This window comes from Pecten maximus, chromosome 9 (assembly GCF_902652985.1).
Source record: "Pecten maximus chromosome 9, xPecMax1.1, whole genome shotgun sequence".
Lineage (NCBI taxonomy): Eukaryota > Metazoa > Mollusca > Bivalvia > Pectinida > Pectinidae > Pecten > Pecten maximus.
Genome location: NC_047023.1, coordinates 17208393 through 17227065, shown reverse-complemented (window position 1 = coordinate 17227065; position 18673 = coordinate 17208393). Strand labels below are relative to the sequence as shown.

The 18673-nt window shown below is 37.3% G+C and overlaps 1 protein-coding gene across 1 annotated transcript; it reads left to right on the top strand.

Moving 5' to 3' along the window:
* The first annotated feature begins 1102 nt into the window (after window positions 1–1102).
* Window positions 1103–15023, top strand: LOC117335227 (mesenchyme-specific cell surface glycoprotein-like). The gene is made up of 11 exons (XM_033895217.1): window positions 1103–1144; window positions 1938–2123; window positions 3058–3295; window positions 4099–4291; window positions 4732–4876; window positions 7949–8063; window positions 9104–9286; window positions 9832–9900; window positions 10164–10405; window positions 13999–14207; window positions 14872–15023. The coding sequence occupies exons 3-11, from the start codon at window positions 3142–3144 to the stop codon at window positions 14972–14974; spliced, it is 1413 nt and encodes a 470-aa protein (XP_033751108.1). The 5' UTR covers window positions 1103–1144; window positions 1938–2123; window positions 3058–3141; the 3' UTR covers window positions 14975–15023.
* Window positions 15024–18673: the final 3650 nt, after the last annotated feature.

Below are 18673 nucleotides of genomic sequence, written 5' to 3'. Positions count from 1 at the left end.
GTCAAATTGTCATCTTGACAATGACCGGACATTCTGCTTTTTTCAGGTGACTGATCTACATATGACCTGAATTGACATGAAGGCGTTTACCTGTGTATACAATATCTAAACTGTAAGTACACACCGTCATCGAGTTTAGTGACAGCTATTATTGTATCATTCTTTCCGCACTCAAATCAGAACGGAACTTGCGTAATGTCAAATTTTGGTTGTTAAAGGTCGGTTGGCGTCAGAACAAAACTAATAAATAAATTACAGAAAAAAAGAAGAAGAAAAAGGAAGAAGAAGAAGAAGAAAAAAAGGCTAAAGACCTTTAGCTGGCAGAAGTAGTTAGTAGTTGATATCCCCAGTAGTCCGTTACCGCCATTCCAGTTCCTATTTGGAGATATAGCATCACCTGAATTTAACCTTATATTACGGGTGTAATCCAGGATATAGCAGATGCCTTCATGGGTGTTTGTGTATTATATATTTTGTCGATTTGTTACCTTTATCTTATCGATTGGAGTTACAATTACGACTTGTTACGAATCTCCATTCCACGTGTGTTTTCGTACATCATTAACACAATTTAAAATCTTCAATCCAAAGTAATATACAACTTTTGGAAATAGCAAAAATAAAGTTACCCATATCTTATGCTAAATCAAAACTGAAGAAATGGCATTTACAAGGTGGCAAAGTGACAGTTAATGTCTGGGGCTAAATACAGCCAATTTGTGAGAGTGGGTGGGGGTGGGAGTGGGGGTGGGGGTCTCTAATTTGATTGGTGTTAAGTCCTCACCGCATATGAGGACGGGCGTCGAGTCTGACACCAACAAAAGGAGCACAGTAAAAACACTTCCAATATACTCTTATTGGAAGACAATTAAAAATCCGAATCCCCAGGTGGCCGACTTTTATTCGCCTCCTACTATCAACGTGCAAATTCGATATGAAACGTTGCGAGAATACTGTTAGGTAATCAGTGAGGCCCTAGATTGTATAACGCGTGATTATAAAACGATCGTTGACTTTCCAATTCCTGTTATCGTGACCTGACTGCCCGCGACATACATGAGATTGCACACCTGTCTGTCTCTGATAAGCAATTATTGAGCGGAACTCTCGTTCATTCCAAATCCTTTGCCGCGCCTATTCACAGGTATGTAAAAAAATCTGTAATTTCAATATTATATTATCTTGTGGATATTAAAATCAAAATCAATTTACTATTACTGTGTTTTCACATGATTTATATTTTATTTTTTTTTTTTTTTTTATAATTTTATCTTGACATTAAGATATATTTGTTTCAAAAATACTTTAAAGTTTTAAATTGATACTATGAGAATACATGTATATATTATATTTAGGGATCAACTTTTAAAAACATTTTTATGTTTTGGAGCTATAACACAAATTTTGATTCTATTTTTTGTTTGTTTTTTGTTTGCTTTTTAAAAATAATCATAACTTAACCAGTGAGGTATGAATGCTATGATAAATATTAAAATATAAACTATGTCAACATCTATCAAGATTGGTGTCAATTGATACACGTGTTGTTTAAATAATCACTTTTAACGTTTTGAGGGATACTTGCTGTAATTTTATCTTTATTTGAATAGTTGAAATTGAGAGCGTTTACAAAAGGTTTGAAGCAGGGGTTTGTTTTCGACACACCAAAACGCTTATTCTTTGTGAATTTTCCCCGTTAATTTAGACATAAAATCTACACATATATTCATACCAAAACGATTCATTTATAAAATACCCTCGCTTACACTTTCGGAACACCTGGTCTTATTCTCCTTGTACTTTTTCAAAAGTCTCCATACAAATGCATGTTTCTGTTCGTAATTGTGTTAGAACGATGTTTTCGATATTTTGTCGGTATTCACTATTGTTTTATATATATATATATTTTTTAAATATTATTTAACTTTTATTTACAGATACAATCATGAGGAGCTTACTGGTTTTCATCTACTTGGCCACCAGTTCTCTCGCCCAAAATTTATATATGGAAAATATTGGCTACCTGAACTTACCAGACTGTTCCGTTGCTAACATTAACATGTTTGCCGATTCAGCAGTAAAGGCGGCATTTCATGAGGCTACCCGGATGTTGTACGTCGCAGGTACGACGTTTTACTTAATTATTCATTTTCAAATAGATACTACTTTATCACTTATTTTCGTTAGGTTTTCTTCTCGTGTATTGAATGACTGTACAATCTCTACATACTACCCAATGTTAAAAAAACTGCTCTAGTGCTCATTTTGAGAATGATACATAACCCGGATTTGACCTTCATTTGCTTGGCATGCAGTCGTCGTCGATGAAGCAAAAGACATGGAACACTAAGTTTTATTCCCGATGTACTGTACTTTTTCAGGGGTAGCAATGTGGTTACCATGCGGTAACCATGTGGTAACCCTGCGGTAACGATAGCCATGAGGTAACCATGTGGTAACCCTGCGGTAACGATAACCATGCGGTAACCATGTGGTAACCATGCGGTAACGTAACCCTGCGGTAACCATGCATATCTTTATTTGTTGTTCGCATTATACCCTTTCAACATCAGTCACTAACATCGATCTTGATTTACACCGTTACCAGCAGGGAAAGGTACAACTCAGCTATATGATAAATGTGATGATTTTAATTCCCCGATTGTTTATTTCCCGTTTTAGATCGTTGTATCATCCCTGATCCCTAATCTATGATGTTATGTGTTCTAGTTCGATATTCAAGGTCATGTTCCTATTATCACGATTTCCGTGACAGTTGTCGAATACTGACGACAAAATTAACAACCCAAGATTTCGAGAGATTCATGTTAATGAAGACCTTGTTTTACGGTCGACATATTGATCTCATTAGGAAACATTCCATTTCATATGTTTCCTTAAGTTGTATTATTGACGCAAACACTAATATTGTATTTTTGATCATTTGTAAAGTCACCTTATTGGAAAATATTTGAATTTACAGATGACAAACATAAGGCAATTTTTCGGTTATGTGCTCTGCAAATTTCGCCTTCAACAACACATTTGTATTGACAGGTGACAAGTGCGTTCATGTTGTTGACATTGGAGATCCCACATCACCTGTCCGCCTAAAGACCCAATATTTTACTGACGGTATTGATGGGAAATTTGGTGGACATTGAAATCTGTGGAGATACTATAGCAGTTTTGGTCGAGGGCCCGCTCCCTCTCGGAGAAGGTCATGTTTACCTATGTGATCGCTACCAATCGGTCAGTGACTCCTTCGATTGCACGAAGCAGAACAGAATTATAGGTACATATGTGTATGAAAGTAGTGATATTCTGTAAATGTACATATTTTTGCCCACGTTATCAAAATGCTAACCAATTCTTAGCACAAGTTTTTGTCGTATCCTCCCTATTTGTCTAAGAAACCAATTCACTGTTAATAATTATTATTGTCATGATGAGAGAGTTATAACATTGCTTAAGAGTGCGAAAATAAGGTTATCGCAAAAATATGTACATTTACGTATTACAGAAGTTCAAGTGAAACAAACTTGCAGTATTTAGTATGCAGGAACTCGGAAACAGTAATAGAGAATACTTTGAAAAGATTAATCACCTGAAAAATAAGGTTTTTGAATGGACTGCTCATCACAATTCCAGTGTTTTCTCCTCTTGTTAACTGTAGGTGGCATTATTATGCGTGGTTTTATTTCTGTTGTATGAAAGTATACCAACTGTAGGTGTAATTATTATGAGTTTATTTTTGTTGTATGAAGGTATACCAGCTGTAGGTGTAATTATTATGAGTTTATTTTTGTTGTATGAAGGTATATCAACTGTAGGTGCCCGTGTTAATTCATGCGGGGACTAACGCATACAGATATGTACCAAATAATGGTACAATCTTGTTAGCACTTCACGCAAACATGCTACAGACACAATATCAGGTCTCTAGATCTTATTGAGAAGACGTTGTTTAAAGACTAACTTTTTTTACCCCTGTGACCATGATCAGGAGGGACTTGGAGGAGACAACAGGGAATATAACACACCTAATATTATACATAGTATACCTGGACTTAGACTAACATTGATCCTCTGTTCTAGTGGGCGAGTCACCAAAGAGCTTTAAATACACCAGTGACTGCGAGAAGCTGATAGTTGCCAATGAAGGCCGTGCTGGGTTGTTAAATGGGGTGTTCACAGATCCCGTAGGAACGGTGTCCATCATTGACAAACGATTGGCGACTGCAGGAGCTCCCTGTACCAGGGAACTCTCATTCAACTACTTCGACAGTCGGTGAGTTTTAAAGTTAATGAAACATGCGGTTGGTAGCAACACAGTGGTACAATTTAAGCGAATTATTGTTAATATGGAAACCCTCGAAATCATAAGACCAGGTGTTCCGTATGAGTAAGCGTTTTAGGTTTTTTGCAATGTGGGCAGCAGATAAATGATTTACGCCTAACCTGCAGGACGTGTACCTAGGTAGAGTATTAGGTATAATGCGACCGTTGGTGGTACTCATCTAGTCCAGATAAAACCATTACTATCCACCTTTCGAGCTCCTATAACAAATCCATATTCCTTTCCATTCCAATTGTTTATCGCCTGATGCTTTTCATATCGATTTAATTCCGATTTTGTTTTTCTGTGTTGTAACATTGTTATTTATGCAACTGAATGTAGCGAGATCACTTTGGTGGTAAATAAATCAAACACATTTTTTTCATCGATAGCACCATCGATTTCTTGACCAAAGGTTTGCGTTGGACTTACCGTGGTGACCATAACAACGGTATCGTCACGACGTTTTCACAGGACTTAGAGCCAGAAGGTATCGCCATCAGTGACGACAACACCAGGGCATACGTCACATTGCCGGTAGGTTCTCCAACATACTTTAAAAGTGGATATTTTCGCGTGTGGAAATTTTCGCTTAGCCAGCTTCCAAAGTGTTCGCGGTGTGGATATTTTCGTGCCGTCAAGATATTTTTGCGCTAACTTGTATCTTTTATATTTAGTATTTTTATGTGTTAATATATTCGCGTGTGGAAATTTTCGCGGAGATTTACTGATAGCGAAATAAGCGACAATTTCTACACCGCGAATATTTCCACTTATACAGTACTACGTGGGACACGTTATGATATGTTGCCTTCAATATTCTTGCTGTGGTATATTCTGTCTTTATGTGTTCATTCTGTGTGGGGTAATTTGTGATTGCTTACAGATGTTATAGTGTATTTGCTATTCTTTGTATTTTGTGTATATATATATATATATCCCTTTACATACCCATTAAGGTATTGCGACACTTTATCACTAGCCCTCCACCTCTGGGTTGCGAGTTCGAAACCTACGTGGGTCAGTTGCCAGGTACTGAAAATAATTCGGTGGTTTTCTCCGGGTACTCCGGCTTTCCTCTACCTCCAAAATCTGCCACGCCCTTAAAATAAACTAAACCAAATTACATACCCACTTCTCTTTCTAACAAAGTATCGATATTTTGTACTATCATCCTACTTACCAATTAACCTACCCTACATGTACCTACCTACCTACCTACCTACCTACCTACACAATTCCTCACCAAATTACCATGTAACAATCTACGCCCATCCACCTGTTCACCAATTCACAATTTACCTTCCTACATCCACCCACCCACTCCCCAATCAACCACGTACCTACACGCACCCACCAACCCACCAATTTAACTTGTACGTAGGTACATGTACGTAGGGACATGCCAACCCTCTCACCAATTCGCCATGTACCCACCTACAACTAACCAACCACTCATCAATTCAACAGGAATCTACCAACACCTACCCACTCACCAATTTACAATGTACATGTACCTACCAACATCCACCCACTCACAATTAACAATGTACCTACCAACACCCACCCACCCACTCACAATTAACAATGTACCTACCAACACCCACCCACCCACTCACCAATTTACAATGTACCTACCAACACCCACCCACCCACTCACAATTTACAATGTACCTATCAACACCCACCCACCCACTCACAATTTACAATGTACCTACCAACATCCACCCACCCAACCACAATTAACAATGTACCTACCAACACCCACCCACCCACTCACCAATTTACAATGTACCTACCAACACCCACCCACCCACTCACCAATTTACAATGTACCTACCAACACCCACCCACCCACTCACAATTTACAATGTACCTATCAACACCCACCCACCCACTCACCAATTTACAATGTACCTACCAACATCAACCCACCCACTCACAATTTACAATGTACCTACCAACACCCACCCACCCACTCACAATTAACAATGTACCTACCAACACCCACCCACCCACTCACCAATTTACAATGTACCTACCAACACCCACCCACCCACTCACAATTTACAATGTACCTATCAACACCCACCCACCCACTCACAATTTACAATGTACCTACCAACATCCACCCACCCAACCACAATTAACAATGTACCTACCAACACCCACCCACCCACTCACCAATTTACAATGTACCTACCAACATCGACCCACCCACTCACAATTTACAATGTACCTACCAACACCCACCCACCCACTCACCAATTTACAATGTACCTACCAACATCCACCCACCCACTCACCAATCAACAATGTACCTACCAACATCCACCCACCCAACCACAATTTACAATGTACCTATCAACACCCACCCACCCACTCACCAATTTACAATGTACCTACCAACATCCACCCACTCACAATTTACAATGAACATTGTACCTACCTACATCAACCCACCCACTCACCAATTTACAATGTACCTTCCAACATCCACCCACCCACTCACCAATTAACAATGTACCTACCAACATCCACCCACCCACTCACAATTTACAATGAACATTGTACCTACCTACATCAACCCACCCACTCACCAATTTACAATGTACCTACCTACATCAACCCACCCACTCACAATTTACAATGTACCTACCAACATCCACCCACCCACTCACAATTTACAATGTACCTACCAACATCCACCCACCCACTCACCAATTAACAATGTACCTACCAACATCCACCCACCCACTCACAATTTACAATGAACATTGTACCTACCTACATCAACCCACCCACTCACCAATTTACAATGTACCTACCTACATCAACCCACCCACTCACAATTTACAATGTACCTACCAACATCCACCCACCCACTCACAATTTACAATGTACCTACCAACATCCACCCACCCACTCACCAATTAACAATGTACCTACCAACATTCACCCACCCACTCACAATTTACAATGTACCTACCAACATCCACCCACCCACTCACAATTTACAATGTACATTGTACCTACCTACATGCCATCCACTCACCAATTTACAATGTATCTACCTCCATGCCACCCACCCACTCACCAATTTACAATGTATCTACCTACATGCCACCCACCCACCCATTCAACAACTTACAATGTACCTATCTACATACTACCCGCCCATTCACCAATTTACAATGTATCGCCTACATGCCACCCACCCACCAATCCACCATGTAAATACCTAAAATCAGCCACCCACCCATCCAACAACTTACAATGTACCTATCTACATACTACCCACTCATTCACCAATTCACCATCATAGATTTTGAGGTAGAATTATTATTAAGTTCTGTATTCTCTAGTATTTTTTTCTTGCCTATTTAAGAATTACCTTATCATCTGTTCATACACGAGCTGCTCTTATTGCAGGTGTTTGTACAACACCATGCCCGAACAGAATTTATCTTATCTAAGGTCGATACTTCCACATGACATTTACCCTCGACAACCCGAAATAAGTGTTCGTTTTAGATAACAAAAATCATTTCAAACTTTTCTATCAAAATAATTGTGATCTGTAAATATGTTTTTATTTACGGCTTACAGGAAGCTAATGGAATTGCAGAGATCAATCTTGTCAACGATAGTTGGTTAGACATGTACGCCATGGGAGTCAAGGACTGGAGCACACAGATGCTAGATGCTAGTGACAGTGATGCTGGTAAACTTAGATTAACTCATATTTAAGTGACCTAACCTAGATTTGAGTGACATAACCCAATATTTAAGAGACCTTTCCCAGATTTAAGTGACCTAACGCAAATTTAAATTACATATTTCCGTAACCAAGACGTAAGCCACACTTGACCCGGATTTGACCTAGAATTGCATAGATGAAGCACAAGCCAAAGATTCAGGAAAACGTTGCCATATTACTCTTGCCCTTTTTCAGGGGTCTCAATACAAATTTGAAATTTTGTTTGGATTTGCCGTCGTTTTGTCGATCCAGTTAGAATTACGGTTTGGTTATTGCATTTTTTGGACAAAATATCGATTGTATTTCAATGCTTTGATTCTGCTGTTTTATATTTCAATGTATTTGTGAGCAGTTGGTTCAATAGAAGTTACACAACGAGCCGTTGTTGTATATGGTATTTTTTTTCGCTTGAGTAAGTTATTTTTCAAAAGTTGCAAATGACACGAGTTTTGTGAGTGGGTGTGTGATCTGTTCCTACTACGATAGGAAAGCTATTCTGAGGAAGAATTGACCTGTTTTGTTTCAACGTAAACTCTTTTCGCAATATCATGGGTGGGTTATAAGGATACAACCTAAAGTGAAATCCCGCTAATTAATATGCAAAAATGACAAATACGAAAATAAATGGAAATATTACAACTTATTTCAAATCGAAACAAATAATAAGCATTTTTTTTTATTTTTCAAAGAAAAAAAAAAAGAAAAGAAGAAAAATCTATATATATTTTTGAAAGTATAACAAAACCTGTGAACTACTTGTGAGTTATCATATCCTGGACCTTGCGAAGCAGCCTTTCAGTATAAGCAATCAAAACGCGTTTCCCCAGGTGATTATAAAAAGTTCCGTCAAAGGTCATTGTGTCAACCAATCAAAACTCATAAGTTACTCAAAGCTAACTCCACGTGTGGTATAAACTGAATGTTATTCAACAGTTGTAATGATACACTCACCTATTGTGGTAGAATATCCTTTATCCGTGACCCGTCATCATTTGTTGTTAAAGGCATCAACATGGTCGCGAATTATGCCGTAAAAGGCATGTACCAACCGACTGCTGCCGTCTACGTTCAGGGAATGACGTCACATTATGTTGTGACTGCCAACACGGGTGCGATGAGGACTTACACGATGGCTGAACAGGGAGTGGACTACTCTGATAACGGACGAGGACACACGCTGCTTTTTGGTACATTATTTGTCTCCACATAAATTAACACGATAATTTCACAAACTTGTAGCTATATTTGTAATGTCATATTTTGGTGAAATTTCTCAATGGAGGTTTATATAATGAATGAATACATAAGTAAATAGATAAATATTTTCTGAGTATCACTGAAACATTCAAAGTATCTTCTCTGGAATTTTCTTTTTTTAAATACCACTTTAAACTAGCAATTCATAATAGGAGCATTATAGGTATAATGATGAATAACACTGTTATATACCTTGGCTTCATCCGTCTATGAATATTCAGTGATAACAGGCGTTCAAACGGTATGAAATTCCATGGAGGAAGCTAAATAGTGCTTCAGAAATACAAACATATATGCGGGGCAAATTGCTTGACTGTAAAACAAAAAGATTGGTTTTCCGTGATTATTTATATATAATGTATTTTTTTGTAGAAGTTAACTAATCTTATCATCTTATCATTTTAATGTCCATACTTTCTTTTGTTACATATATAATATTCAATTTTGAAAAAAATGTTTACATGTCATTCACTAGACTCAATAATTGACGCACAAGAAATTCCAGCAAATCTGATTCCTGACCTCAACAGCAACGCACGCCTTGGTAAGAATCTCGACCAATAACGTCTTAATATCATTTGTTATTGAGGCTCCATGACACCCCAATATGCGGTCACATCATAAACTGGTAATGGGGTTACCAACCTTTACCACAAAAAACGAAGCCGGCCGCCAACAAGAGTTTTCCATTATGACATATTTTGATCTCATTAAATCGATAAAAAGAATTAATAGTTATACTCACGTGTTGAAATCCTTTTGTTTATTGCAGTACATTATGTATTATTTCATTCCTCCATTTTTTAGGGCGAGCTCACATGAGCGTTGTAGATGGACGTAGTATCATCTCAGGGCTTATCAGTGACATTCACCTGTTCGGAGGGAGGGATCTCGGCTTCTGGAACACCCTGTCACAGTCATTCACATACACTACAGGTGATCAACTAGAGACTCGCGCCAAGGATGACTTCCCGGCTGTTTTCAATGGGGACTGTTCTGATACAGCATCGAGTCCTTCAGATGAGAGTGACACGCGCTCTGATGATCTGGTAAATCACCTATTAGCACGCGGAAAATTTGTTATGGTTCAAATATCTCATTTTCACAAACTAAACAGTACTTGCTGTTTCCGAAATTTCCAAATGGGTATTACTTTCGAGTTGACATTTCCCACGGATTATTATTATGTTTTTGGAGTTTTTTTTATGTCGTCGCCCTGTGGAATGGAATATTATCGAACAGTGGTATACTGTATATAGCGTCTAGGTATCCTTATAAATGCATCTATTGTCGAGTGACAATTGATATTTTCAATAATTAAAAAAAAAAAAACAAAAAAAACACACACACTCAAAATAAGGTGTATATAAATGTCGATTTATAACAATTTCGTTATTACTTTATGACTTTTGGCGCAGACATCCATTTTTAGACCAGGGCACAATTAAACCAAAGCAAGTGGAAGTGGTGGGAGTAGTGGGATTTGTAGGAATAGTGGGGTAATGGAAGTGGTAGGAGTAGTGGGATTTGTAGGAATAGTGGGGTAATGGAAGTGGTGGGAGTATTGGGAGTGGTTGGCATAGTGGAATAGGTAAGAGTAACGGGAAATAGTGGAAACGATAGGAATAGTGGGAGTGGGAGGAATAGTGAGAGTAGAAGGAATAAAGGAATACAGAGAGTGGTGGGAGTAATGCGATAGGTGGAGTGTTAGGAGCAGTAGAATAACGAGAGTGGTAGGTGTTGTAGAATAGTGGTAGTAATAATGGGAGTGGTAGGAATAATTGGACAGTGGGAGTGGTAGGAATAATTGGATTGTGGGAGTGGTAGGAATAATTGGATTGTGGGAGTGGTAGGAATAGTAGGACAATGGGAGTGGTAGGAATAGTAGGACAATGGGAGTGGTAGGAATAGTAGGACAATGGGAGTGGTAGGAATAGTAGGACAATGGGAGTGGTAGGAATAATTCGACAGTGGGAGTGGTCGGAATAATTGGACAGTGCAAGTGGTAGGATTACTTTGACAGTGGGATGGCAGGAATAATTGGATTGTGGGAGTGGTAGGAATAATTGGATAGTGGGGATGGCAGGAATAATTGGATTGTGGGAGTGGTAGGATTACTTGGACAGTGGGGATAGCAGGAATAATTAGATTGTGGGAGTGGTAGGAATAATTGGATTGTGGGAGTGGTAGGAATAGTAGGACAATGGGAGTGGTAGGAATAGTAGGACAATGGGAGTGGTAGGAATAGTAGGACAATGGGAGTGGTAGGAATAGTAGGACAATGGGAGTGGTAGGAATAATTCGACAGTGGGAGTGGTCGGAATAATTGGACAGTGCAAGTGGTAGGATTACTTTGACAGTGGGATGGCAGGAATAATTGGATTGTGGGAGTGGTAGGAATAATTGGATAGTGGGGATGGCAGGAATAATTGGATTGTGGGAGTGGTAGGATTACTTGGACAGTGGGGATAGCAGGAATAATTGGATTGTGGGAGTGGTAGGAATAATTGGATAGTGGGGATGGCAGGAATAATTTGACAGTGGGAGTGGTAGGAATAATTGGACAGTGGGAGTGGTAGGAATAATGGACAGTGGGAGTGGTAGGATTACTTGGAAAGTGGGAGTGGTAGGATTACTTGGACAGTGGGGTTAGCAGGAATAATTGGATTGTGGGAGTGGTAAGAATAATTGGACAGTGGGAGTGGTCGGAATAATTGGACAGTGGGGTTAGCAGGAATAATTGGATTGTGGGAGTGGTAAGAATAATTGGATAGTGGGGATGGCAGGAATAATTGAACTGTGGGAGTGGTAAGAATAATTGGATAGTGGGAGTGGTAGGAATAATTGGATTGTGGGAGTGGCTGGAATAGCAGGACTGGTAGGAGTAATGGGATAGTAGAAGTGGTAGGAGCAGTATTATATAAATCGATAAGGAATGGTTTTAATTACCTTGATTATTAAATATATCAGATACCATCGTTAGGAGTGATATTATATAACATTGTTAGGAGTGGTATTATATAACGTCGTTAGGAGTGGTATTATATGCTGTCGTTATAAATTGAATTATATACCGTCATTAGGAGTGGTATTATATATAATCGTTAGGAGTGGTATTATATATAATCGTTAGGAGTGGTATTATATATAATCGTTAGGAGTGGTATTATATATAATCGTTAGGAGTGGTATTATATACTGTCGTTAGGAGTGGTATTATATATCGTCGTTAGGAGTGGTATTATATACTGTCGTTGGGAGTGGTATTATATACTGTCGTTAGGAGTGGTATTAGATATCGTCGTTAGGAGTGGTATTATATATAATCGTTAGGAGTGGTATTATATACTGTCGTTAGGAGTGGTATTATATATCGTCGTTAGGAGTGGTATTATATATCGTCGTTAGGAGTGTTATTATATATCGTCGTTAGGAGTGGTATTATATATCGTCGTTAGGAGTGGTATTATATACTGTCGTTAGGAGTGGTATTATATACTGTCGTTCGGAGTGGTAGTATATACTGTCGTTAGGAGTGGTATTAAATATCGTCGTTAGGAGTGTTATTATATACCGTCGTTAGGAGTGGTATTATATATCGTCGTTAGGAGTGGTATTATATATAATCGTTAGGAGTGGTATTATATACTGTCGTTAGGAGTGGTATTATATATCGTCGTTAGGAGTGGTATTATATATCGTCGTTGAGGGTGGTATTATATATAATCGTTAGGAGTGGTATTATATATCGTCGTTAGGAGTGGTATTATATATCGTCGTTAGGAGTGGTATTATATACTGTCGTTAGGAGTGGTATTATATACCGTCGTTAGGAGTGGTATTATATATCGTCGTTAGGAGTGGTATTATATATCGTCGTTAGGAGTGGTATTATATATCGTCGTTAGGAGTGGTATTATATATCGTCGTTAGGAGTGGTATTATATATAATCGTTAGGAGTGGTATTATATATCGTCGTTAGGAGTGGTATTATATACTGTCGTTAAGAATTGTATTATATACTGTCGTTAGGAGTGGTATTATATATCGTCGTTAGGAGTGGTATTATATACTGTCGTTAGGAGTGGTATTAAATATCGTCGTTAGGAGTGGTATTATATTGATCGTTACTCGTTGCACCTCAGGACAGTCGATATAATGCATTTTACAATGGCTACACAATTAATTCCCGCAACTGTGCAATCAAAGCAACCAATCAAAAGGTTCAATCATACTAACTCCAGAGCTCCGCTTATTCTATTTTTGTAACAGGATGATATGTACCTTCAGTGCGATATTTTAGCGCAAACCTTATAAACAATGCAGCTGTTCTTGCGGGTACCTTTGTGAGAATGTCTTCAAAAAAAGGATACAATTATCCAAATTTTATCTCTTTAAACGTTGAATTCAGTTTTGTTTGGAAACCCGCATCTTACCGTTTCTTACTAGAGGTAGAACATTTATTAAATCAACTAACATAGTTTGACAGTAATACATTGTTTTCATTGCATAATTGGTTTTTCTATGTGAAAATATACATTGGGAGAAGATGTAGGTAAGTTGTTATAACTTGTTGTTAATCCTTTGATATAAGTTTGACAATGAACATGTTTAAATCAAATGTGCTTGTCATGATTTCAGGGCCCTGAACCTAACGTTCTTGCAGCAGGTCACTACAACTCTGTACCTATCATAGCTGCAGCAACACGAAATGGTCTCATATACCTCTACACTTTGTCAGTCAACACACCGACCTTCAATAGTGTTTATAGACTGGGAAACGTCACGGCTGAGTGGGGACAAGCTCAGGGGTCAGCAGCGGCAGGAGACGGGATTATTTCCGACATGGGGTGAGTAACTAGGGAAATCATTGATTACGATGAAGAGGCAATCAAATTCAAATTAGACTTGTAATTTCTGCTCCTCTACAATAGGATCGGTTTGTTGACACATTGTCCTTTCAGATGAATTTGTTGACACAATGCTCCTTCAGTGCAGTTTATTGACATCATGCCCCTTCAAATCAGTTTGACCTCATGCCCCTTCAAATCGGTTTGACACCGTGCCCCTTCAAATCGGTTTGACATCATGCCCCTTCAAATCGGTTGACACAATGCCCCTTCAAATCGGTTTAATGATACAATACCCCTATATATAGGTTTGTTGACACAATGCCCCTTCAAATCGATTTGTTGACACAATACCCCTATATATCGGTTTGTTGACACAATTCCCCTATAGATCGATTTGTTGACACAATTCCCCTATAGATCGGTTTGTTGACACAATTCCCCTATAGATCGGTTTGTTGACACAATTCCCCTATAGATCGGTTTTTTGACACAATACCCCTATATATCGGTTTGTTGACACAATGCCCCTTCAGTTCTCGTTTACACCATATCCCTTAAACTCAATTTTGTTGTTGATTGGATGTTTCGATACCAAGAATTGTTCCTTTATCATGTTTTTGCGTAGTTTATAACAACTCCCATCTTGATGTTGTGTTGACAGAATCATTCGCCAGAACATCATCAACAGCGACCCTCATCCCTATGTGTACGTCATCAGTCGCGGAACTGGTTCAGTCAGTATCAACAGGATCGTCCAAACTTAAATGTAGCCATGTCAGTGACTTACCTATTAAAGTATTGTTTGTTAAGTAACATCATTTGTCAGTTGTATAAAATGAACGATGTGATATTTTCATTTATTAAAAAAATGGCCGTCTGAAGGTAGCTATTTTGAATATTAAAGGAACGAAATCAGTAACAGTTTGAGCGATTCCAAATCTGTTACTTTTGTTTTTTAAATATGCATCGGCACCTACGAATTCCATTTTACTTTATTCATATAGTGCATAAAATAATTAAAAAAAAAAATAGATAATTCAAGAAGAACCAGGTTGACTTTCAAGATATAATACTGAATTATGGTCTATTTCACAATGTTCAACCGAACCTAAAACATTTATCATATAAATCTCAACAACTGTATATATGAGAGTAGCCGTCAACGGTCTAACACTTCCTTAATCTTAAAACAAGAGAGTTTTGAAAACATACCTTAAAATTGATATTCAAGGAGACAAAAGACCAACGTTGATCTTCAAGATAGAATACTGAAGCAATATATAGAGTCAGATAGTGTATGAATGTCTATTTAAACCTTTGGGCGACTATTATATATGTTGTGAATGGTGACGTCATGTTCCACGTGTATGTCCTTCTGTGAATTGTGATGCCATCCATATTTGTATGTAAAGTGTTGTACATTTTTGTTAAATCGGTTTAGATCACCCAGAGCAATGAACCCAGGAGTTATGGCGCGATACCAGTCGTCTGTCTGTCATATTCCCTCTAAAATCTACTTTCAAGACCGCCTAAATGGACTTTGATCAAACAAGTTAGTCTTTTCCATCGACGATTGAAAGGCACTAAATTCGATAGGTAAATTTGAAGTTGAAATGTCATAAAAATAAAATATGTTGTCTCCCAAGAGTTAGATACAGTAATTGGGAAGTATTTGTAATATTTCTAACAATTTATATTTTGCCATGATTAATAAATTATCTTGATGATTTGACAACGAAATTACTTTCAATTCGCGGGAGGTTTATTTTCCCTATAATATAGCGCGAAAATAAATACCCAGCGAGTGTTTATATATGGATTGAATAGATGAATACCAGTAGCTAGCTACATATCCCGTGGCGCGCGGTAGCGCGCCTCGGAGGATATGTAGCTAGCTACTGGTATTCATAGCCGCAATGAAAATTTAAAAAATCTATTCAATTCATATATTTACATAACCTTGATTTAAAAAATTTATATCGAGAAAACGAAAAATTTTATTAAAAAGAAAAATTTGTCATGTATACGACGAAACGCCAAATTATTAGAACAGCCGGGAGATCCCGCCTATGCACCACGCCATTGTTTTAATGTCGTTCCGCATTTTCCGGTCTTTTTGTTTAATTTTGTATAAAACAAAAAGAAAGAAGTATTAAAGTAAAAATAATATTAAATACAATCATTCAATATTTTTAACACTTATCTCGTACCAACGTTATCGATCCAAGGGAAGCTACTCTTCCTGTCTTACTGTCGATGGCGTATTAATATGACCCGATTAATCAGGTGATTTGCACGAGAGACAATGTTTTCATACGGTTTTCATAGTGTATTCATGGTCATATGTTTGTTGTTTTCACTTGGTATGTTCATATCAGCAAACCACATTAGGAATGTAAATATATACATGTACAAACAAATGTACAGAAGTATTTACTACAGATTGTTTGTATTACCCGCGAACAAGGTCCGACTGGGACAACCGTGAAATAGAACTCAAATATGTTGGGTAAGCATTATCTACATCGTGCTTAGTTCTGTTCCAAATCTATAAGATGTCTTTGCGACGTAACACTTGCTATATAAGTACATAATTTGTTGATATCCTGTGGTGAAAAGTAAAAGAAAATGATTTTATTTGAAATGTTATATTTTAATCACGTTAAACAGTATGTGTTTTTAAAATGCTGCATATTTAACTTCAGACTTCGGTTAAAAACAGTTTACAGGTTGCTAATCTAAACAACAGTTAAATATGTCTTGGCATAATTGAAATATAAAAATCATTCATGGAAGGATTGTGAATATTTATAAATATATGACATACATGTATTGGAAATATTATCTTCATTATTATATTACGGTATGAAGGTTTCGAAATATGATAAACAACATAATCATTCATAAACCATAACATAGTTTAAGTTCGTTGTTGAATAATGTGTGTATTTTCCTTAAGTCCAGCAGCATGACTCTTGTGACACAAAACATCAAACACATAATATGTACAAAGCAGATTATCGTGCTGAAATAAGCTTTTAGATAAGAGGCTTCTAGATAACAGTGTTGATTGGCATTTCATTTCAATTTATTTTATTGATATACAATCTACCAATTTGATAAGACAGCAGACTTGGAGCCTATATTACTCTTCTCCAATCCACATATCTATACTTATATATCCCCGACAGCGGTATCTAAACGTCAAGGTTGTTGACAGCTATGGTGTAACGAAAATCAAAGATAGCGATGCAGTGTTAATTGGTCGAATTATCTCGAAAGTGTCAAATTACAATTCAGGTAAACTCATACTCTGATACAGCAAAAGTGTCGTACATCAAGATTAAATTATCATTTGTAGATTCGATTCGTCATCCAATCAGACTATTTACTCTGGTTTGGAGAAGCTTCTAGCAAAACATTCAGTGTACATGGAATACATCATTAGACAAAGTGACACACAATCATGTATTACCATCATTCAGTACATGTGTCATCGTTGTATAGACTAAAAACAAGTTCTCCTATCACACAATAAATATATAACGTCAATTGTGGCATTATTTACGCAAATAATGTCAAAGAATTGTGAGATTTAATTGAAGACAAAGGACATGAAATTAAAATGGTGATAATATGTACTCAAAGATGAATAAAGAAGTTGTTTTCGATTGTTCGCGTTCATGTAATAGGTATTCGGTTTAGCTCAGCATATTGTCATCGCCGAATATAAAAACATTTAAGATTCACTCCCTAAATAGACAAGGTAATAAAAGTTCATTGAAAACCATAAGCATGACATGTATAAATTAAAATTACAACTTCTCATCAACCGATAATTAAAGATATAGTAACTGGGCAGAATCTTGTAAAATATATTGTTGGCGCCGTGACCAGGTTTTCGAACAGATACGCATTATTATCTTTAAGTTAAGTTTCAAATATCTTCTGTAGTTGTATGGTATCAAATTATGAATACTATATAATTGTAGTTCAGATATGGAACATGCTCTTAACGGCAACGAATGAACTGCGACATATTAACTATATACACAAAGGAGACTGGTGTGGTGTTGTTATAGGAAAGATAACTTCGACTATAAACATCATCAAGTATGAAATCATCACCTTAAGTTACTCGTAACAACCTGAACACATCATTTGCGTACATATATCCACTTACATACATTATTGTCATTTAAGCATTGAACTGCTTTCAGCTTCATAAAATTTGCCTTTGTCCAGTTGGCATTCATCAGCCCATAACTTCCAACTAAAAGCAGTTCAATGCTTATATTTACATTTGACAACGATTTTTAAAGACTATATCCAGGAATTTTGCTCCGACGATGAATGAACAAATTATTGTCGTCAAAGACGGAGCAGCCTTTTCAACAGCCATCTTTTGTTATCGCCGACGTGACAATTATGACGTCACTATATTAATGACGTCATAATAAAGA